Below are 20,761 nucleotides of genomic sequence, written 5' to 3'. Positions count from 1 at the left end.
ATTAAAAACAATATATAAATGTCTTAAATAGTGTTAAATTGGACTGGATAATTTTTTAAAATTGACAGTGACGTTATGCGCCACGCTAAACTGTGTTCAAAAATAATTTAAAAAAATAAATAAATCACAATTAAACAATTATTAAAATCAATTTCTAAAAATATATATTTGATTATTTTAATTAATATAACAATTTCATTTGTCAATTTTTGTGAATGTATTGATTTATTTGCTACAATATTATTTTAATTATTTAAAAATTAAATTGAAAGTTAAATAACAAAATGATGTTCAGTCATTTAATCAAATTTAATTAATGTTTTCATAGCCGTCCGTTTAAAATTTTTTTAAGGTATTAATCTGGTTTTTTAAAATTCGTACATTCACATATTAATAGACATGGAATTTATAATTAATTTAAAAGAAAAACAAAGTCTCTTTTTTAAGATCCACAAAAATAACAATAATATTAAATTAGAAAAAAATAATTTGCAATATTTTTTATCAGAGGATAGAACTATGGATGTTCACAAAAAAAGAAGGAAGATTAATGAAAATCAAGTTGACATTTAGCTTAATATTTGAATGACTGTAATAGTAATAAAAAATGAAAAATGAAAAAAAAATTAATAAACTTTTATTTGGTATTTTTATTTATTATTTATTGCAAAATAATTTCAATTCATTTCCTCAATAGCTCTTTGACATTATGATTTTTCTTGTATCACTATAATCGAGGCAATGAATTGATATTTCATATGGATCTCATTTTTGATTTAACATAAAAATAATAAATAAAAAAAAAACAAAAAATGTAAATCTCGATGTTCTAAACTGAAATTCATCATGGAAATTTAAATAAATAAATATTTGTATTTATATTTATATTTGTAATATGACTGATAATCGGGCCATTTAAAACAAAAAAAAATTTAATAAAAAATCAGAATAACAAAAAAACAAGAAACATATTATATTGAAAAAAATAAATTAAATATTTCAAAAATACTACAGAGTTAAAGACAAATAAATTTAAACTGTTCACGTTCCAATGTAAATTATCAGCAAAACAATTATAATAAAAGCAAAAAAAAATTAAACAGTGTCATTTTTATTGAACATTACTACCTCCTGTGAGCAGCAGCACGTTTGCAATAATTTTATCCAGATAAATATTAAAAACTAATTTTTTTACTTGCAATTATTATTAAAAAAATTGAAAACGTTTCTGCTTACACTCCTTGTATATTAATAATTTTATTTTCCACAATACTTACATAGTAAAATAAAATAACAATAAATCACCAGTAAAAAACATTTTATTACTTCTCAATAATTTATTTTCAGTAACAACCAAATAAGCTGAGAATAAATTTGAAAAAAAAAAAAACCATAAAGTTTACATGAAAATTATAATTACTCAATAAATATAAAATGGTTTATCAAATGAACCAAATAATTTTCCAACAATATTATAAATTATTTATTGAGATTGAATGAAGCACTTAATATAAATATTTTTTTAATATTTTAATTTTACATAAACATATCATCATAGCCTGGAGGAGCAAAGTGATCAGGATTAGGATTTCTGACAGATCTCATATCATCATCTGGTGGTCCAAATGGATCGAATCTAGCACCAGGTGGTACAGCACCACTGAAAAATAATATAAATTAATATTAAAAAAAAAATATTAAAAATATTAATCTATAAATTAAAAAATACATACCGTGGAAGTTGTGGTCCACCAATACCACCAGGTCTTATTGGATCAAAGCCATGTCTGGATGGTTCAAATGGATCATATATCATTCCACTACCAGGTGGTTCACCAAGAGGTCTACCAAATGGATCAAGATCACGACGTCCAACTCCTCTGAGATCACCAGGTGGATGCCTGTTTAAATATTTACAGTATTTTTTATTCATTTAATTCTCGTGAAATAAACAAAGTAATTAGATTAAATTAACTTTGACATCTAGATTATTGAAAAATATATTTTAATTACCATGGATTTCTTTCTGTTAAACGACGAGAAGGAGGATCAGCTTGATATCTTGGTTGTTCAGGTGTAGGTACTGTTTGTGTTGATGTTTCTCTAGCAGAATCCTGAGTTTTATTATCAAATGGATCCAACAATTCTTTTTGTAATGTTTCAGTAACAGCTTTGAGCTCTGGCATCAGAGTTGACAGTGGACCTTTTACACAGCTGACTGTTTCATCAACTGGATATTTGACATTTGTCACTACATTATCAGCAACTCTCTGCAATTATTAATTATTAATCAAATTATTTATTAAATTAATTATCAACAAGGTTATTTATAATTACCATGAAATTCAATATTAAATTATGATCTGATTTTAGACCAATGAGAATATAGAGCTTGTTGTCTTTGACATATCTCAAAGAATAGTGATCATCTTTGCTCCAATCATCTGGTAATAATTCTGAGCCAACTTCGTCATCTTCAAGAGTTTTCTGTAATTTAATTATTTTCAGGTTAGATTTGTAATTTAAATGAATAAAACAACTGTCATAATGTAAATGTTTGTTTATGTTTTTATAGATTTAAGTGGGAATAATTATAAATAGAAAAGTACCTTGTCACCAGGTCCAATACAACGATATCCAACTTTAATAAGATACCAGTGCGAAAACAAAATAATTGTATCTTCTTTTTTTGTTAATTGATGATCAACAATTTTCATCATCAACTCAAAGCCAAAATCTTGAGTTGAACCACTAGCCATATTGTTAATTATTTTTTATTATTTTCGCAAAGATTTAATAATACCGGTTTCGAAAATTATGCAATTGTGCAATTCACTGTCATTACTCATTCCAATTGCGTTGTTTATTTTTTTTTTTCTGCGCACACAGGTGATGTTTATGAAGCGCCTCTTTTGTTAACATTAGAATTAATCACAAAAATAAATAGAAAATTTTATTAAAAAAAAAGTCAATTATTAGCTCCAGGTTAATTAATAATTTTTTCTAATTAAAATAAATACCTTTTAGTCAATATTTCAAGTGGTATTTCTGAAATATATTTTACAAAATTATCAAGTAATTTATTTTTTGTGTTGCAGCAAAAAAAAATTAGAATTAAAAGGGAAGAATAAAAAAAAAATAATTTATTATATTTGTATTTGTTATTTAATTGATAATAAAAATTAAATTTTTGTAATTACAATATTAAAGAATAATCATTATTCAAAATAATAGTATTGTGAAATTTTTTATTGATGACAATTTACTTGATACCGATTCGAATAGTAAATGAATTGAAGATGAGCCACCAACAATACCAGCATTTTCACGAGATTTATCAAGATTTTCTTCATCAATTTTCGTTGTCACATTATTATTTTAATTGTCACAATTTTGGACACATCCTGGACATGAATAAATAATAATGTACAATACAAAAGTCAATTTATTGATCATCAAATGAATCAACAAACTCATGAACAAATAAATAAACAAGTAAATTAATAGGACCACTCAATAATCACAATCAGAATTTGATTCTGGATCTGTCTCTTGATCATATACATTTTTTTTTAAACTAGCACATTCAATTTCATCTTCACTTTCTGGTTGTTTTTTATCCTTACTACTCAATGCATATCGTCTCCATGAAAATCTAAATAAAATAAAATATTTATCATTAATTTATAGATACAATTAAAATTTATATTTTTGCATAAATAATATTTACCTGTTTTTATTATCAAATGTATCTTCAATAAATACATGTGATACAATTTTAGTATGTCCTCTTAATAAATCAGCTTTTGGTGTATTTTTAAATGCACAAATTAAATGTGAACATTTATTATTTCTTTTATCAGGATCTGGTATATATTTTGCTCCCATTTTTAATGCTTTTCTTCTTATTTCATCACGTTGAGGATTTTTATAACCACTCAATGAAAAACTAACATCTTCCATTAATTTATCAAATGGTTTTGATAATTTTTTAGTTATTTTTACTTTTTTAGAAGGTGGTGATTCATTCATATTATTTTTTGGATATTTATTACATTTTTTACATACTCTATTTGATGCTTCATCAGAACATACTGAACATTTTTTAGCTGAATCATCATCATCATCTTTATCATCATCATCATCTGATACATTATTTTTTATTCTAGTCCATGTTTTTGTTTCTTCAGCATCATCATCATCATCACTGTCATCATCAATAACATCACTGTATTTAATTTTTTTCAAATCTTTTGGATCTTGTGGAATTATTTTTTTAGCTACATTAACAACATCATCATCTTTTGATGTATTTTTATTTGATTCATTGTCAACTTTTTTAACTGATAATTTTTTGTTGCTTTCATCAGGTATAATATCACCAAATGGTGTTCTTTTAACTGGAGTTTGATTATCAACTTTATCATTTTTTTTTGTACCAAACACTTCATCACTCAATCCGGCTTCTAATTTTTCAAGAAGAGGTCTTTTTTTAGGTTCTTTTGGTTCTTCTTGACGTTTATTAAAATTTTCCAATGCATTTTCTTTGACTTTTTCTTTTAGCTCATCTTTATAATTTGTTTTTTGACTTGGAAATAAACGCAAATATTTTTCTTTGAATGTTGTTTTAATTTCTTTGTCATCAGTTGTTTTCATTGTAAATTTACCAAAAACATCAGCATTAATATCAACAAGAGTAACTTCTGTTTTGAGAATTAAAAATAATAAACCAAATAATTCTCTACCATTTGCTGATTGCATGCATGTTACTTTTATTCTATCAAATTTTGTATTTAGAGCTGTTGAACTTATTTCTTTTTTTGTAAATAATTGTACTTGATCTTTCCATTTGTTATTTGCTGCTTCATCATGAGTCATAAATTGATGATTTACAATTGGTATCCAATTGTCTGGATCATCTGATGTTGAACCAGTTACAATGACAATACAACAACGATAATTACCAATGTCAACACCAGTTATATTTGATGCCTCTGGTAATTTAAATATAACATATGTCATCATTTCACCAGGTTTTTCACATTTCCAAGGTCCTGGTGATGGATTTTTTAACAAATTTGATGCAGGATAATCAGGATGTTCTGATGAACAATTAATAATACTGTCTAATTTAATAATCATCTTGATTTTTAATTAACCTGTTTTTTTTTTTTAAAACAACAACAAAAAAATTAGTACTCTATTTTTATAAATTGTTTTTCATGTTAATAATTACCTGGACGTTTTATTTTTTTATTAAACAAGATATCCTTGTTGATTTTTATTTATTTATTTATTTATTTTGTGAGTTAGGTTATACAAAAAATAATAAACGATACATAAATTTTTATAAAATGTGAAGAATTGGGCGGGAGATGTTTATATAGTGAAGTTAACTGCAAGTTTGTCAAGTGAAGCTGGTGCTATTTTGTTAATTTGAAATTCATATTGTTTTTGTTTTATTATATTTAAATAATTTAATTATAGCCATTGTTAATAAAAAAATATTATTCACTAATTTGTGTAAGATTGAACAGCAACAAATGGTTATTTACTATTAGACATTATTTATTGTATTTGACAGTTGACATAATAATTAATAATTATAATAATACCAGAAACGATTTTTTTATATCACCGCTAGGCGCTATGTGGCGATTAACATAAGTCAAATGACAAATCTGTCTCAAAAAAAAAATATATACACCACATAAATTCCAATACATTTCCAGATTTAAAACATAAAAAGTTAAATAAAGTTAAAATAAATGCAAAACTATTATTGATATTTAATTTTATTACAATAAAAAAGTTGTGTTGAACAATAAAAACAACAACAAATACATAAAAATGGCAGACAAAACAAAAAGTGTCAACATAAAACATGTACCAAAAGATGCTCAAGTTATCATGTCAATAATAAAAGACATGGGAATAACAGATTATGAGCCAAAAGTAATTAACCAATTGCTTGAATTTACATACCGTAAGTAAAAAAAAAAAAAAACAAAAATATTGCAAGTATAAATATAGGTTTTTTAATGTTGTTGATGTTGTTATTGTTGTTGTTTATTTTTAGGTTATATCACATGTATATTAGATGACAGTAAAATCTATGCAAATCATGCTAAAAAAAAATTTATTGACATTGAGGATGTAAGACTTGCTGTTAAAATGCAATTGGAACGTTCATTTACAAATCCTCCACCACGTGATGTACTGTTGGAAGTTGCAAGAGCTAAAAATAATATTCCATTACCATTTGTTAAGCCAAACAATGGTTTACGTTTGCCACCAGATCGTTTTTGTCTTAATGCAGCAAATCATCGTCTAAAAGATGCTGAGAAAAAAACAATAAATAAACCAATGATTGGCATTAACTCAATTGGTGGAAGAAATAAAATTGATGGAAAATCATCATCAATTGTTAAGAGACCTGGAGGATTATCTACTGTTGCCAGAACACAGTCGATATCAGTTCCAAAACCTTTATTTAAATTTTCAACAGGTAATTAACATTTTATTAATTTCGAAAAATCATAAATATCATTCCAATTCATCATCATCATCTAGATATAACAAAAATGAACAGTTAACTAATGATAATTTGTTTAAAATCAGGTGGAACAGCTGCTGGTACAACTTCATCATCAGCAGCAATAACAACAACAACAACAAATAAACCAAAACCACCAGTAGTAACAACAAATCAACCAGTTAAAATGGAGATTGATGAAAACATGAAAAGAAAAAGAGATGATGATGATGATTATGATCTTCCTTAAGGTCAAAAAAATATATAAATTTATCAATATTATTTTTTAATAGTTATTAATATTATATACGTCAATAAATAATCATTTTTCTTTTTTTTTTTCATTCAATAAAATTTAATAATTAGTTTACAAAATTAATATTCAAATATATTTTCATCATTGTACTGATTTTCATCATGTTCATCATTTTTATTATGATTTATATTAGAAATAAATGATGATTCTTTTTTAATTTGTTCATCATTATCATCATGTTCTTCATCTTCATCTTGTTTAACTTCAACTAGTTCTTCTTTTTTAATACTCAAAATTTCTTCTTCTTTTTCTTCTTCTTCTTGATCATCATCAACATCATTGTTTTCAGTGACATTATCATAATTATTTACTTCATTATATTCTTCAAGTTTAATAGTTGTATTTTCATCATCAATTTCTCTTTCAGTTTCTTGATAATTTTCATAATCCTCATCGTTATCATAAGCTGGAGGAATATGTACATCAAGTTTATTTTTTTTAATTGATTCTGGTGTTACAAGATTTCTTGATTCTTCCTCATCAATAATTGATTCAATCATTGATGAATCATCAATTTCTTCATCACCATATCTATATTGATTTTTAGAATCTTTTGATTTTTGTCCAACAGATGTTTTTGATGATTTTAATGATGTTTTACTTTTGCTTCCACATTTTTGTAATGAAGCAAATAAACGATAATCTTCTGGTAATTCTTTTTCATCATATAATCTATCAGCAAAATATATTCTACGTATTCTACAATTAGCATTAATTTGCATTCTTGTTGTTTCCATATAATTTGTACCATATGCACGTCTTGTAAATTCAGCTAAATTAAATTGTATTTGATTCCAACCACCTGACAAACCAATTGGCATTGATGTACTGAATGGCTTAACTTTAGTTACACTCTGAAAATTACTCGCACGAAACCTCCTATGCATACGTTGATCATCAAGTATCTAAATAATTATTATCATTTAATTCCATAAATATATTATTGATTGATAAAAAAAAAAAACATCAATTAATTACTGTTATTTCAAAGGTAAAATATTTTTTTAAATTCTTAATAATCATGATGAGAAATGGCAGTGTGATACCAAGTACAGCCTTTGGATCTTTTGGTGAATAAATATATGTTGTTGATACATTACTACCAGCAATTTCAAGTGCAAGTGAATTAACATCAGCATCAGTAACACGTCTTATACATCCATTTTCTACCTAATATGAATAATTTATTATATTTACAAATTTTATATTATTTAAATGATATTTATTTAGATTTTTTTACCGACGTGAATGTCCCAGTATTCAAGTGGTGCTGCACCACAACTGTAAAGAATTGATAATGTACCTTTTTGAAATTTATCACGAAACATTATTTGTGTTTTCAATTTTATTTAATTAAATATATCAATCAAGTTTTTTTAATTAAAAAATTTACATCAATTGACAGATAAATTAATTCAAATGAATAAAAAAGAAAAACAATATTTTACATGAGCTTCAAGTGTTTTTTTTTAAAAAGAAAAACAGTCATTTATTTTTCATTTAAAAGAGCATTGATACGTTGACGTTGTTTTTTAGTTGCAAAATCTGGAATTTTAGTTGATTTTGGTGAAAATCCAACAGTCAGCATTCGGTCAAGTCGAACACCACCAAGTGCATATGACTGCATCATTGCCATGTGTTTTATTTCCTTATCAAGTTGATTTTTAATTTTTAATTTTACTTGTTGTAAACGTTGACGACATACAACATGGCTATTTTTTATTTTAAAAAATAAATAATATAAATAAAAAACCTGTAAATTAGTTATTTAAATTTCTACTTACTATGGTAAATTTTTTAAACCAGTATAGCTTGGATGTGTTGATACATCATATGCATATAATTCTGGATATTTAATTTTTTTTTTATTTTTATATTTTACAACAACTGGTTGTTTTTCAGTGTTAAATATTTTTATATTATTTTCATCAGTTTTTAAATTACTATGACGACTTGATGATTTTTCAATTAATACATTTGTTTTACTGTTTAATTTACTTTTAGACATTTCGATGATTAATTTACAGAATTAATATTAAAAATTTAGCAACAAATTGAAGGAGATACTTTGTTAGTTTGTTTGTTAGTCAAAGAAAAAAAGGCAAGTCACTGGAAAATTAATTGAAGTGAGCTACAATGTGGTACCATGTACGAACTATCGATTACCTTTCTAGGTGAATCAATAAAAAACATTTATATACATCCAAAAACGAAAAAAAAAAAATACGTATGCCTAAGAAAAAAATAGTAGACAAATATAATTCATAGGAAATTACTAATCCAAGTGTTTAGAATATAGAAAAAAAATAGTAAATAGAAAAATTATTGAGCCTGGGTCATCGACCAAACTCTTTGTATTATTAATTTTTCGCTATAGCCATGATTCCACTCAGACTTGATTGATTCACCCTCAGCTATTAACTAAAGTGTCCACTTAACAAGTAATTCAAAAAATATTGCGGCTTTATAAATTATCAAGTGACAATATATATCTATATATTTTACAAAATAATGAAAGCAAAATTTATAATACAAAAGAGACTTGAATCAAAATGAAAATGCGCATGCTTTGGATAACTTCCAATCAACTAGCATCAAAATTTATATATAAAAAAAAAAGTTCATAGATAACTTGTACCCATGCTCGGATTTATTGACATTCTTCGTTGGTAGCTAAGATGAAGATACAAGTGTAACACAATAACTAGAATATAAAAACAAAACTCGTCTAGCTTCGTCGAGTCTCGTTGGGTCTCGTCCAGCTCTTTCACTGGATCCAACATCGAAAAATATATTTTACAGCTGATTTTTTTTTTCTACATAATGAATGTGACAGTTTTTCTAATTCATATTATATTGTGATTATCAATTTTATAAAATATATTTTATACAACAACTATCGAAAAATAATATCAGATTAAAAATAAAAAAATATTGAACTTTATCAAAAAATGTTATCAACTTTAATCTACATTTTTATTGGAGCATAAAATAATTGATTACTTTGTGTTTTTTTATTTTTTATTCAACAATATATATATATATATTTTTTATTTAAAGTTTTTTTTTTTTTTTATCGTCATTGGCCTGGATCCATTGTTGATCTGAATATTTAATTGAAGCAATTTTTATACTCGTGTGTTGAATGTTGACAATTTTTATTAACAATTACAATAAATATTATTTATTAAATATTTATTTAAATACAAAATGGCAAGTGGAAATAAACAACACAGGTAAGTTTTTTGTTGTTGCTTTTTTAAATTTAAAAATGAAGAAATTATTGTAGAAAAAATAATTTCTATTACGCATTGGTTGCTGCGTCATATTTACCATTATGATAATTGATACTGTGTGTATTTTGATTTTATATTTAACATGTTGAATTGTTGTTGTTGTTAAAAGAACATCATTACCAGTTAATTTTAATGAGCCACTTTCATTTCTTCAGCGAGTTGCTGAATACATGGAATATTCCAAATTATTAAAACAGGCTGCTGCACAAGAAACACCAGTTGAAAGATTACAGGTAAATTTTACAACCAATTTAACTTTAATATGGTAATTATAAAAATGAAAAATTAATTTTTATTATTTCAGTATGTTGCTGCTTTTGCAGTGAGTGCATTGGCATCAAATTGGGAAAGATTGGGTAAACCATTTAATCCACTTCTTGGTGAAACTTACGAGCTTGAATGTGATGATTTTCGGTAAATAAAAATATTTTTTTTTTAAATAAACAAAAGGTCTAAAAAACAACTTGTTAATTTTATTTTTCGAATAGTATAATTTGTGAACAGGTGTCACATCATCCACCAGTATCAGCATTTCATGCTGACAGTGATGATTTTATATTTCACGGTAGTATTCATCCAAAATTAAAATTTTGGGGTAAAAATATTGAGGTACATCCCAAGGGTATTGTAACTGTTGAGCTGCCAAAGTGAGTTATTTAATATTTTACTTGTTATTATTTAAAAAATTGTGAATGAGTTGTTGTTATTGTTGTTGTTGATGTTGTTTGATAATTATAGATGGAAAGAAGCATATACTTGGCAAAATGTCAACTGCATATTGCATAATGTACTTGTAGGACAATTGTGGATGGAACAATTAGGTGCTTTAGAAATAAAACAAAGCGGTGGTGCAAATTTAAAAGCTACATTGTCATTTAAAAGTGCTGGATGGAGTGGTAAAGACTTGCATCGTGTTGAAGGCTTTATAACTGATTCAGAGTAAGTTTAATACAATAAAATAAATTCTATTTTTTTAATTATACATTTTGCTATTTATAAATTTAATAAATAAATGATTATTTTTAATTCTTTTGTTTGTTTATCATTTGTGTTTTTTCTAAAATATAGGAGTAAAAAACGACATGTATTTATTTATGGTAAATGGACAGAAGGATTGAGAGCTTGTGAAGCAAATTTGTATGAAGAAACAATTGAAAAAATTAAACGTGAAAATAAAAGTCCACAAAATAGTCCTGGACATAAAAAAGTTTTAGCAAAATTAAATAGCTTTAAACTTGGAGCATTTAAACCATCTCATCAGGTATTTTTATAAATAGTTTTTGTTAGTTTTTTTAAATTGTTTAGTTGATGTTTAATTTTTTTATGTAATGTTTTGCTTATTTCAGGATGCAATTGATGATCCAACAGCTGATGGTGAAGATTGTCTTCCAGTTGATGAAATTCCAGGATCAATTGAACTCTGGGAAGTCACACCAAGACCTCCAAATAGTAGAGATGTAAATTATTTTTTAATTTTACGATTGATATGTTGTTTTTTATAAATTTTTATTAATTTGTTTTAGTATTATAATTTTACTCAATTTGCAATGAGATTGAATGACATGGAATCTGGATTTAATGGTAAATTATGTCCAACTGATTCAAGATTAAGACCAGATATTAGAAAATTAGAAGCTGGTGATCATGAAGGTTCAGCAAATGAAAAAACAAGACTCGAGGATAAACAAAGAGATTCACGTAAAGTTAAAAAAAATAAAAAAATAAGTGAAGCACCAAGGTGAGCCCAATAATTTCCTAATTAAATATACAAAAATAAAATTAAATGCCATATTATATTTGAATTTTGCAGATGGTTTCAGTCGAGTATAAATCCTTACACAGGTCAAGAAGACTGGCTTTACACTGGTAGCTACTGGGATCGTGATTTTTCAAATATTGAAGAAATATTTTAGATAAATATTTAATAAATAATATCGATAAAATAATAATAATAAATATGGCTCTAGAATTTGGAGAAAGATTGTTCGAAAAAATTTAATAAATTTAAAAAATTTGTCTTGTTGATTGTGACTGTTAAAAGTGTATTTTAAAAATAACGAGAATTTTATTGAGTGTTGTGAGTATGTAATTTTCTCAAGTGTGTAACACAATTACTGTGTTCATAGAAAAAAAAAATGAATATAGCCAATGAAAAGTATTAATAATATCACATATGAAAAATGAATTTATTAGGATTATTGAGGAATTCTTTTTTTTTTTTTTTTTTGGCCAGGTTCATCAAGGTGAAGATTATTTAATAACAAAAATATTTTATTGAAGTTATTTGGTGGGTATGTAATACTCTGGGATGAAAATAACGAAAATATAAATAAATAAAAAAAAATAGCAGTGACGTAGGTTGAGAAATAGTTAGTTAATTATTAAAAAAAATTAAATAAAAAATTGATGTCTATAATAGCAAAAGATAAAGAAAAAAAATATATATATATTACAATAAATTAAGTGGAACAATAATATATCAGTCTTGAAAGGACAAAAATAAAAACAAAATTATATATACATGTGGCATATTGACAACGAGATAAAAAAAAAAAAAATACAAAAATATTATAATCGGGTTGGTAACACAAAATATATATTGCATTTATGAAAAGTCAATTTTTGAGATATCTATTTTTATGTTACAAAGAAGCGCAGTTAAAGAAAAAATTGAAAACAGTTGTATGAATGATTTAAAAAAAAAATTGATTTATCATTATTCATTATTTCGTCTTCATTTTACAAATCAATAAGACTCAAAATTAAAAAAATTAAAATGAAAACTGTCACTATTTTTATAAAAGAAAATTTTAAAAAAACATTAGTCAAATAAAATACATGCACTTTTGGCAAAATTATTAATTAAGATTTAAAAAATATTGGTAAAAAAAAAACAATGATAAAAAAAATATACTTGAATGTTTTAGAAATTGAATGTTGATATTATCAATTTTAGACGAAAAAAAACGACTGCTTCCACTGTAAAAAATAAAAATGCTTGATTTAAAAATATTCAGTTATTCAATGTGCCAACAAAACAAATTCTTCACCTATAAAATAGAAATATAAACAAATAAATTCCATTTGTGGAATAACTTTTTACGCTTTTTGAGAATGATAGTATCATGAAATAATCATGCTCAACTAAAGTGACTTCATACGCAAAATAGCCTGCAAAAAAAATATAATAAAAACCTAAAAAATAATAGTTTTAAAATAATAATATAATAAAATGCTTGTAGAGCAGCAGCAGCAGTTCAACTGCATCAATAAAAAAAAATATAGAATAAATAACTAAATAAATAATTAGGTCAATTCATGGATAATAAAATTAAAAAATAAATATACATAAAAACAATATAAAATATATTGTTTAACCAGTTTTTAACTGAAACAATAAAAATAAAAATAAAATTCACAAAAAAAAATAAAAAAAAATGCAATTAAATTTTTGTTTATTTTTATTTACATTTTGTAAATTTTAGATATGTTAGTAATTACTTGTAATAGACATAAAAAAAGAATTTAATTGTGAATAGATAAAAAATTATTTAGAAAAAAAAAAAAAAACTAGTCTAAATGATTTATAATTTTTTTTTCTAATTTAAATATTTCGCGCTTGATTAGCAGCGCCCTCTTGAATTTTCAAAATGGCTGGTTATTTTTTTTTCTCTTTCTCTCGCTCATTTACTCTCAATTATTTATTTCTCTTTCAAGCTGACGAATATTGACGAAACAAATACGAACACACTCTTATATAAAAAAAAAATCAAAAAAAAAAGAGGCATCGATCTCAGTTTCGTTCAGAGATAACACGTCACATCAGCGTCACACATTTCCAATATTATTATTTTTTTTTAAATAAATAAATAAGTGTATTTATTTATTGTAAACCTGTCAAAGTGATATAAACATTTGCCAAATAATTATTGGACTTTAAAGGCAGAAAAAAAATTGGATATACAACATGAATTCCATACCAACAGGTGAGAATATTTTTTGTATTTATTATCATCGTCTCTTGTCAATCTCCATCCATTCATAACCAAAACATTCATCCATATTTATTATTAGATTTTTTATTTTTTTTAATTATCGACTTGTCAATGTTACCCCTATTTCAAGACGTCAAATTTCAACCCAACATCCCACCTTAACCGTCAAACTCCACCAAGTGTTTTCAATCCAATACACTCCAATATCATTAAAAAAAAATAAAAAAAAAATAACAATAACAATAATAATAACCACACGACATTTTGCAGTGGTTAATTAAAATTGTAATGAATATGTCATTAGTAATATTATTGTTGTTATCATTGTCAACATGAACATTTTGTTGGTTGATAAAATAAAAAGCATTTTGCTTCTTCTTTTTATAAATATCTAACAACACTATTTATCTAGTTAAAAATATTATTATTATTGTTTGTTTTTTATAGATATAAAATTTGATGTTAATTTATTATATTTGGGTTATTTAAAATGGAATTTGTGATGTACCTAATCACCAAGACCAGCGTTTGATAATTTAATTATCGATAATTATTGTATTCCATTTTCCAGCTTCTCATTATTTTATTTTTAATCATAAATATATATAGTTATATTAAAAAGTTCATTAATTAAATTATGAATTGATTAGTTGTATTTTTTTTTTCTTGGTATATTTTTTATTTACGTATGACACTTGTTATTTTTATGATGAAAAATAAATTCATGTGGTACATCAGTCAGGTCATCAGTTGATTTTTAAATTATGATATTAGTTGTAGAATATTTATGTTAAAATATTTTTATGATTGTTGATTAATTTGTTGATTAATTTGCTTATCTTAACAATTGTATATCATCAAGTTTTTTTTATTTATTATTGTCATTGATCGCAAATTAATGATAGACATAAAATAGGGTATTTTTGTATTTTTTTTTTTTTTTATTTACGACCTTGCTTGACTATTATTCATTTAGCTGATTTATCTTTAACAACAATCCATTCATGTGGAAAAATGAAAATAAAAAATTAACTCAACTGAACTGAAAATAAATTATTATTTTTTCATTTTTTTTTCATACAAAAACACTTGACATGATTAAAAATTTAAATTTTTAAAATATTTATTTTCATGTTAGGTAAATAATTATATTTTCATTTGCAAATTATTATTTTTTTTTCATTTAAAATATTATTTATATTAATTAAAAAACCATAACCATTCAAGTATGAATTGTTTGTTCAATTTAAAAAAGAAAAACAATCTTGTTTGAATATTTTAATGAATTATTGATTATCAAAAGAGAAAAAGATTTGACCCATTAATTTATAAATTATAAATTAAAATATAATTTTATAATATGGTTGATGGTAGGAAGGACGACCTTGGTTTGTTGCTCAAATATCAAGACAATAAAAAAACCAGTCTTTTCTCAATGTTAAAAATAAAAATTGAAAATAATACCTGTTTCAAAGTGTTACCATGTTGCCTGATGTATCGATCAATGTAACACTAGTTTATAACAAATGCAAGTAAATAATTACACTAATAATTAATAACAATATTTAGAAATTAAAGAAAAAAAATTAAACAATAATTTCAAACAACTTAACGGTTGCGGTAAATTTTTTTTACTTTATTGTTTCTTTTTCTATGAAAAAAAAAAAATACCTACAGGATAGAAAAATATACCGTTAGTTTTCTTGTTGTTGTTGTTGCACTAGTTGGTATTAAAAAATACACAAGTCTCATTTTTCATAATGTTTAATATAGTGTAGCTTCATACTCTTACTTTGTCATTATTTGCCTTTCATAATATGAAAAGAAAAAAGTAACAAGATATAGCAGGCATCTTGAACAGGTAGCAGACGTGGCCTGAAAAGTGCGCCATCAACAATCGCGATCGTGAACTAATCTATATCGATTTTTTACCTGGTGTAAAGTAAAATATTTGATCGCAAATCGATCGGTGACAGCTGTCGTTGTCGTGTTCACATCATCAAGTGTCTTACACGTGATATTTCTACAAATTAAAACATAAAATTGTGAGCACAATATTGTTTATCAATACAATAATTGTTTTTAAATATATCAAGTGATAATAAAAATATATTTTTAACAATAAACAATCAATAATATTCATGATTAAATAAAATTATCAATACTGATGAAAAAAAATGAGTAAATAAAAATAAAATGATAGAATTTTACGTTCAAATTTGAGGTGAAATATCAGACAATCTAATTGCTCCTCCATTGTTAAGGAGTTTTATTTTATTTAGAATTTAATTATCAAGTTGAATTATTGACAATAATGAAAGACGAAAGTATTGAATCACATGAAAAACAATTAGACACAATTGAAAAATCATCAACAAGTAATAATCATGATAAAAATCAAGTACATGATCCAACAAATGATGATAATGAACGTGAGTTTGAATCATTAGAATATGAAGAAGATGTTTATTATTCTAAAAATGTTGCAACACCAAGTTTTGATGATATTGATGAATTAAGTGATGAAGAAATAATAGTACATTGTTGGAAAAATTCAAATGGTGATTTAGAAGAAATAACTGTTGATGATAATGATATTACATTTGATGATGAGCCTGTAAATGATAATAATAAAAAAAAACGTAGAACAATAAAAATTGTATTTCAAGAATTATCGAAATCATATTTAGAAAAAATTAATAAAAATCAAAATTATAAAAAATTACTTGAATTTGTAAAAGGTTGAAGATGTTTTTTAATATAAATTAATTATAAATAATTATTTATTACAGATGAAAATAGATGTGTAATATAATTTATTAATTTTTTTATTGGATTTTTGTTTTTGTTTCTAGGTGAAGATGCTTTGAACTCTGGTTCAATGTCACCATCAGCAGACAATGTAGCAAATGAATTGGCTGGTTTAACATTGGAACAACAAGAAGCACAAAAAGAAGAATGGAATCGTGAACTTGCAAAGGTATTTGATAATTTATTTGTATAAATAAATATTACAATTGTTTGTTTATTTTATTAATTTTGCTATTGTTATGATTGTAGGTAGAAGAAGAAATTCAGACACTTAGACATGTACTTGCAAGTAAGGTCAGAGTATCTAATGAACTTAAACGTAAATTGGGAATTACTGTGTGGAAGGATATTACAGAAGATGTTAATCAAAGTCTTCGTAATGTCAAGGATAGTCAAGTGTATGTATCAATTTTAAAATATGAAAATTTCTCATTAGTCATTAACTTCATAATTACACAAATTTCCGGAGGGGAAAGCTTGGTTAAATCACCTAAACAAATTACATTATTATTATTTTTTATTTTAAATTTACAAAATTTAAATTCAACAAATAACTTTTCTTTTTTTTTATAATTATTAGTTAATTTTTTAGTTAAAAAAAAAAGCATGAATGAAAATTATTTTATTTCAAATCCAACAACCTGAGGCTGATTGTAGTTTGGATAATTATTTTTTTTATTTAATTTATTTTTTTATTTTTATTATTTTTTATTTGGGTATCATTTAGTTATCAAAACGTCGGTGAGAAACTCGGTCACATTGGCAAGGCTGTCTCCGAAAATAGTTTGTAAGTATTGATGAAAAAAAAACAAAATGAATGAAGAAAATAACAACATAAAATTTTTATTTTAATTGCATGATTGTTTGATGAAAAAATACATTTAAATTAAAATTATATACACAATTAATTCATTGGTATAATAAATGATAAATAAATGTTAAAATATGTTTTATAAATTTTATAAAATATTATAAAGTTGATTAATTTAGATTTCAGAAAACAGAATCTGTTTGTAAACAAGCTGCTGGTCTTACAACAAGTATACTTGGTGGTTTTGGTTCTGGTATAACTATGAAAATTGGCCAAATGCGTAATTCAGATAGTTTTCGTTCATTGGAAGAACGTGTTGGTTCAGCATATGAAAATGTCAAGGTTAGATATTAAATGATAATTAATAATTAACAATAAATTAATTAAATATTAAAAATATATTTTCTACAGACAAAAGTTGTTCCATCACGTTCAAATTCAACTCAAAGTTTTGATGAAGCATTAAGAGAAGCTGAAGCATCAAGACGTGCTTCATCAGTTGCAACAAGTCCAACAATTCCAGAAGAGAAATTACTTTCATAGAGCTTATCATACTGTCGACATTTGACCCCGTACATTAACAACAATTGTACAATTATTTGTTGGCTATTTTTCTTGTAAACATTTTCATCTTAACAATGTAACAACTATGGGGTCCAATTATTATTTCAATTTAATATACATTTTAAAGTATTGATTTTTAAATATTCCTTCTTTTTTTTTTTTTTTTGCATAAGGATTTCTTTTCTTTTTCAAATATAAATAAATAATTGTTACGACAATATATATATATATACTGAAAAAATGATTTAAATTAATCATGATTAACACAATAAAAATTAAACAAGGTATCAAAAATAAATATATATTAATAAATGTAAGATTTAAAGAAAAAAATGTACCACTCGTTCTATCGAAACACTGTCCATAATTTATAAATTCAATTTTTCGATATTAAATTTATATAATTAAAGTAATTATTTTTTTTAGTACTTGTCTATTGTGGTTGAAGTAAAAATAAATCCAACGATTATTTAAAAAGTGTACTTATACACATAGGATATTTTTTTTTATTTTCATTTATTATTATAAGCAGTTGACGCTTGGATTTTTTGAAAAGGTAAAATAATCATGTGCTAATTATGTTATTATTCTTGCTGATAAAATAAATTATTTCATAAAAAAAAGAAGTCTCTTTTCTTGTTTTTCAATTATATTTCTTGTTTGAAATTATTAATTTAAATAAATATCAATTTTCATTGACGAAATCATTTTTCTATAGGTTCATTTTTGTTCTTTCGAAAATACTAGAACAACAAAGCTGTAAAATAAAAATTTTATTTTGCATTTAAACATATGACTTGAAAAAAAATAATCAACATTTATAAATGCTTATTTATTTAAAAAAAATAAATAATTACATTGTTTTATTATTTAAAAAATTTATTACAAACTAATTACAAAAATAAAAAAATATTTTCATGTCCCGTTTGACGTTTCACAGTTGATTTTTAATAATAAATTTTTTTAATTGTTAATTTTAATGAACTAATTAATTTTTACAATAAAATTTATATATAAAATTCATTTGACAATAATTTTTTACATATATTCTACATAATTTAAAAATAATATTTTATCCACAAAATAAATTAATTTTTAGAAATATAATTACTTATTGTTTTAAATTTTTTTTTATAAATCATTCATTATATTTAAATTAAAATACATGTATACAAGTATGTCATAGTGTTTTTTTAAATATTTTATTTTCATTGTTAATATTTTATTTTTAATAATTTTACAAATGCGTAAATGCAGCTCTCATTTTTAAGCTGCACGCGATATATATTCTTTGCGAAAACTATATCAAACTATTTATACTTTTTTTTTTTAAAACCGTGAGAAATTTTACAAGCAAATATAAAACAACTGTACATATAAACACATACACACACGCCAATAGTACATGAAAATATTACGTCTAGGCATTATAGTAGAAGAAAATGGATAAAAGAAAAAAATCACTTCCCAAGTTTCTAAATCGTGCGGTATTTGAATTTATGAGTCATTTAAAATTCAAATATAAAAATTAACCAATGACAAAATGCTAAAAATATCAAGTAAATTTATTTATATAAAATTCAAAATAATTGATTATATATTTTTACCATAATAAATTATCAAGTAAATTAATAAAAATTACAAATAAATATGTTAAATATTAGATAAATTAATTTTTCAAAAAAATCATTAGCACTGATTTTCCACAGGATTGCCTGATGTTGGCCTCAAGTTAAATATGATCTTCGACATCTGTAAAATTATAAATGTGGGAAATGTGAATGAATAAATATTACTTTTTTATTTTTTTTTTTTTTAATAATATTTATTACAATTTAAATAAAAAAAAATAATTTTTCTCATTAAAATTTTTCCATCATCAGTTGAGGTGGTTCATCAGGCGATCTTGAAGGCCACGTTAATTTCATATAGACAAAAAATTTATTCCACAATCTCACAAATACAACAGTGCAATAAATTCATTTATATATTTTTTTTTTGTGCAATTGAAAATTATTTAAATTATCTACAGAGAGAGAGAGAAAGAAATAAAAAATTTATAAATTATTGAACAAATGAAAAATTAGTATTTTTTTTTCTTTTCTTTGTTGTTTAGTAAAAATGTATTTTTTCATTTAATATCTAAATACAATCTGAGAAATATATAAACATACTTAGAAGGCTATATATGAGTTAGTTAATTAACGATGATTATCTTAAAAAATAATGTAACACAACGAACAATCAATCGATTTCACAATTCCCATTTTACAACACTCGATTTTTATTTATTTTATTTTTCAAGGTGCGCCTTTTTAAAATTATATTTCTTTAATCATTTACAAAATGATTGAATGTTCAATTTTTTATTTATCATCTCTTATCACTATATAATGATATTTAATTTTTTTCATTATCAACAATTATTTTTAT

The 20,761-nt window shown here is 23.9% G+C and overlaps 7 protein-coding genes across 8 annotated transcripts; 3 read left to right on the top strand and 4 right to left on the bottom strand.

The window, feature by feature from the left end:
* Positions 1 to 1,305: 1,305 nt before the first annotated feature.
* LOC122851416 (proteasome inhibitor PI31 subunit) lies at positions 1,306 to 2,896 on the bottom strand. Its single transcript, XM_044150621.1, has 5 exons — positions 2,610 to 2,896; positions 2,338 to 2,487; positions 2,014 to 2,270; positions 1,734 to 1,901; positions 1,306 to 1,660 (listed from the first exon to the last, which is right to left on the bottom strand). The coding sequence occupies exons 1-5, from the start codon at positions 2,757 to 2,759 to the stop codon at positions 1,537 to 1,539; spliced, it is 849 nt and encodes a 282-aa protein (XP_044006556.1). The 5' UTR covers positions 2,760 to 2,896; the 3' UTR covers positions 1,306 to 1,536.
* Positions 2,897 to 3,142: 246 nt separating this feature from the next.
* LOC122851408 (DNA repair protein XRCC1) lies at positions 3,143 to 5,410 on the bottom strand. The gene is made up of 3 exons (XM_044150609.1): positions 5,237 to 5,410; positions 3,731 to 5,159; positions 3,143 to 3,655 (listed from the first exon to the last, which is right to left on the bottom strand). Exons 2-3 carry the CDS (start codon positions 5,140 to 5,142, stop codon positions 3,514 to 3,516), a joined length of 1,554 nt encoding a protein of 517 aa, XP_044006544.1. The 5' UTR covers positions 5,143 to 5,159; positions 5,237 to 5,410; the 3' UTR covers positions 3,143 to 3,513.
* On the top strand, positions 5,386 to 7,088 carry LOC122851418 (transcription initiation factor TFIID subunit 9). Its single transcript, XM_044150624.1, has 3 exons — positions 5,386 to 5,986; positions 6,080 to 6,508; positions 6,622 to 7,088. The coding sequence occupies exons 1-3, from the start codon at positions 5,851 to 5,853 to the stop codon at positions 6,783 to 6,785; spliced, it is 729 nt and encodes a 242-aa protein (XP_044006559.1). The 5' UTR covers positions 5,386 to 5,850; the 3' UTR covers positions 6,786 to 7,088.
* LOC122851413 (cilia- and flagella-associated protein 20-like) lies at positions 6,861 to 8,291 on the bottom strand. Its single transcript, XM_044150618.1, has 3 exons — positions 8,092 to 8,291; positions 7,830 to 8,017; positions 6,861 to 7,756 (listed from the first exon to the last, which is right to left on the bottom strand). Exons 1-3 carry the CDS (start codon positions 8,177 to 8,179, stop codon positions 6,911 to 6,913), a joined length of 1,122 nt encoding a protein of 373 aa, XP_044006553.1. The 5' UTR covers positions 8,180 to 8,291; the 3' UTR covers positions 6,861 to 6,910.
* Positions 8,181 to 9,363, bottom strand: LOC122851422. Its single transcript, XM_044150632.1, has 2 exons — positions 8,636 to 9,363; positions 8,181 to 8,563 (listed from the first exon to the last, which is right to left on the bottom strand). The coding sequence occupies exons 1-2, from the start codon at positions 8,857 to 8,859 to the stop codon at positions 8,341 to 8,343; spliced, it is 447 nt and encodes a 148-aa protein (XP_044006567.1). The 5' UTR covers positions 8,860 to 9,363; the 3' UTR covers positions 8,181 to 8,340.
* Positions 9,364 to 9,533: 170 nt separating this feature from the next.
* LOC122851412 (oxysterol-binding protein-related protein 2) lies at positions 9,534 to 12,502 on the top strand. The gene is made up of 9 exons (XM_044150617.1): positions 9,534 to 10,087; positions 10,257 to 10,380; positions 10,452 to 10,561; positions 10,636 to 10,794; positions 10,886 to 11,086; positions 11,216 to 11,408; positions 11,494 to 11,604; positions 11,671 to 11,885; positions 11,958 to 12,502. Exons 1-9 carry the CDS (start codon positions 10,062 to 10,064, stop codon positions 12,058 to 12,060), a joined length of 1,242 nt encoding a protein of 413 aa, XP_044006552.1. The 5' UTR covers positions 9,534 to 10,061; the 3' UTR covers positions 12,061 to 12,502.
* A 3,522-nt stretch (positions 12,503 to 16,024) lies between these two features.
* Positions 16,025 to 20,312, top strand: LOC122851415 (tumor protein D54). 2 transcript variants are annotated; one of them, XM_044150619.1, is made up of 6 exons: positions 16,284 to 16,883; positions 16,998 to 17,122; positions 17,203 to 17,351; positions 17,681 to 17,740; positions 17,944 to 18,106; positions 18,176 to 20,312. In XM_044150619.1, the coding sequence occupies exons 1-6, from the start codon at positions 16,457 to 16,459 to the stop codon at positions 18,305 to 18,307; spliced, it is 1,056 nt and encodes a 351-aa protein (XP_044006554.1). In that variant the 5' UTR covers positions 16,284 to 16,456; the 3' UTR covers positions 18,308 to 20,312. The 2 variants fall into 2 exon arrangements, with proteins under 2 accessions (XP_044006555.1, XP_044006554.1); XM_044150620.1 differs by lacking the exon at positions 17,681 to 17,740 and having other exon boundaries at positions 16,025 to 16,883.
* Positions 20,313 to 20,761: the final 449 nt, after the last annotated feature.

This window comes from Aphidius gifuensis, linkage group LG3, assembly GCF_014905175.1.
Source record: "Aphidius gifuensis isolate YNYX2018 linkage group LG3, ASM1490517v1, whole genome shotgun sequence".
NCBI classification, from domain to species: domain Eukaryota; kingdom Metazoa; phylum Arthropoda; class Insecta; order Hymenoptera; family Braconidae; genus Aphidius; species Aphidius gifuensis.
Note: the sequence above shows the minus strand (reverse complement) of the source record. Positions and strands in the feature narration are given on the sequence as shown.

Coding starts and splice junctions, on each gene's coding strand:
- LOC122851422 (XM_044150632.1), bottom strand. CDS start 8,859: ATGTCTAAAAGTAAATTAAACAGTAAAACAAATGTATTAATTGAAAAA. Junction 8,564..8,635: donor GGTTTAAAAAATTTACCATA/GTAAGTAGAAAT, acceptor AATAAAAAATAG/CCATGTTGTATGTCGTCAAC.
- LOC122851413 (XM_044150618.1), bottom strand. CDS start 8,179: ATGTTTCGTGATAAATTTCAAAAAGGTACATTATCAATTCTTTACAGT. Junction 8,018..8,091: donor ATACTGGGACATTCACGTCG/GTAAAAAAATCT, acceptor CATATTAGGTAG/AAAATGGATGTATAAGACGT. Junction 7,757..7,829: donor ATTTTACCTTTGAAATAACA/GTAATTAATTGA, acceptor ATAATTATTTAG/ATACTTGATGATCAACGTAT.
- LOC122851412 (XM_044150617.1), top strand. CDS start 10,062: ATGGCAAGTGGAAATAAACAACACAG. Junction 10,795..10,885: donor GTAACTGTTGAGCTGCCAAA/GTGAGTTATTTA, acceptor TGATAATTATAG/ATGGAAAGAAGCATATACTT. Junction 11,087..11,215: donor GGCTTTATAACTGATTCAGA/GTAAGTTTAATA, acceptor TCTAAAATATAG/GAGTAAAAAACGACATGTAT.
- LOC122851418 (XM_044150624.1), top strand. CDS start 5,851: ATGGCAGACAAAACAAAAAGTGTCAACATAAAACATGTACCAAAAGAT. Junction 5,987..6,079: donor ATTGCTTGAATTTACATACC/GTAAGTAAAAAA, acceptor GTTTATTTTTAG/GTTATATCACATGTATATTA. Junction 6,509..6,621: donor TTTATTTAAATTTTCAACAG/GTAATTAACATT, acceptor GTTTAAAATCAG/GTGGAACAGCTGCTGGTACA.
- LOC122851415 (XM_044150619.1), top strand. CDS start 16,457: ATGAAAGACGAAAGTATTGAATCACATGAAAAACAATTAGACACAATT. Junction 17,352..17,680: donor AATGTCAAGGATAGTCAAGT/GTATGTATCAAT, acceptor GGTATCATTTAG/TTATCAAAACGTCGGTGAGA. Junction 18,107..18,175: donor CAGCATATGAAAATGTCAAG/GTTAGATATTAA, acceptor TATTTTCTACAG/ACAAAAGTTGTTCCATCACG.
- LOC122851408 (XM_044150609.1), bottom strand. CDS start 5,142: ATGATTATTAAATTAGACAGTATTATTAATTGTTCATCAGAACATCCT. Junction 3,656..3,730: donor ACATTTGATAATAAAAACAG/GTAAATATTATT, acceptor TATTTTATTTAG/ATTTTCATGGAGACGATATG.
- LOC122851416 (XM_044150621.1), bottom strand. CDS start 2,759: ATGGCTAGTGGTTCAACTCAAGATTTTGGCTTTGAGTTGATGATGAAA. Junction 2,271..2,337: donor ATTTAATATTGAATTTCATG/GTAATTATAAAT, acceptor TAATAATTGCAG/AGAGTTGCTGATAATGTAGT. Junction 1,661..1,733: donor GGTGGACCACAACTTCCACG/GTATGTATTTTT, acceptor ATTATTTTTCAG/TGGTGCTGTACCACCTGGTG.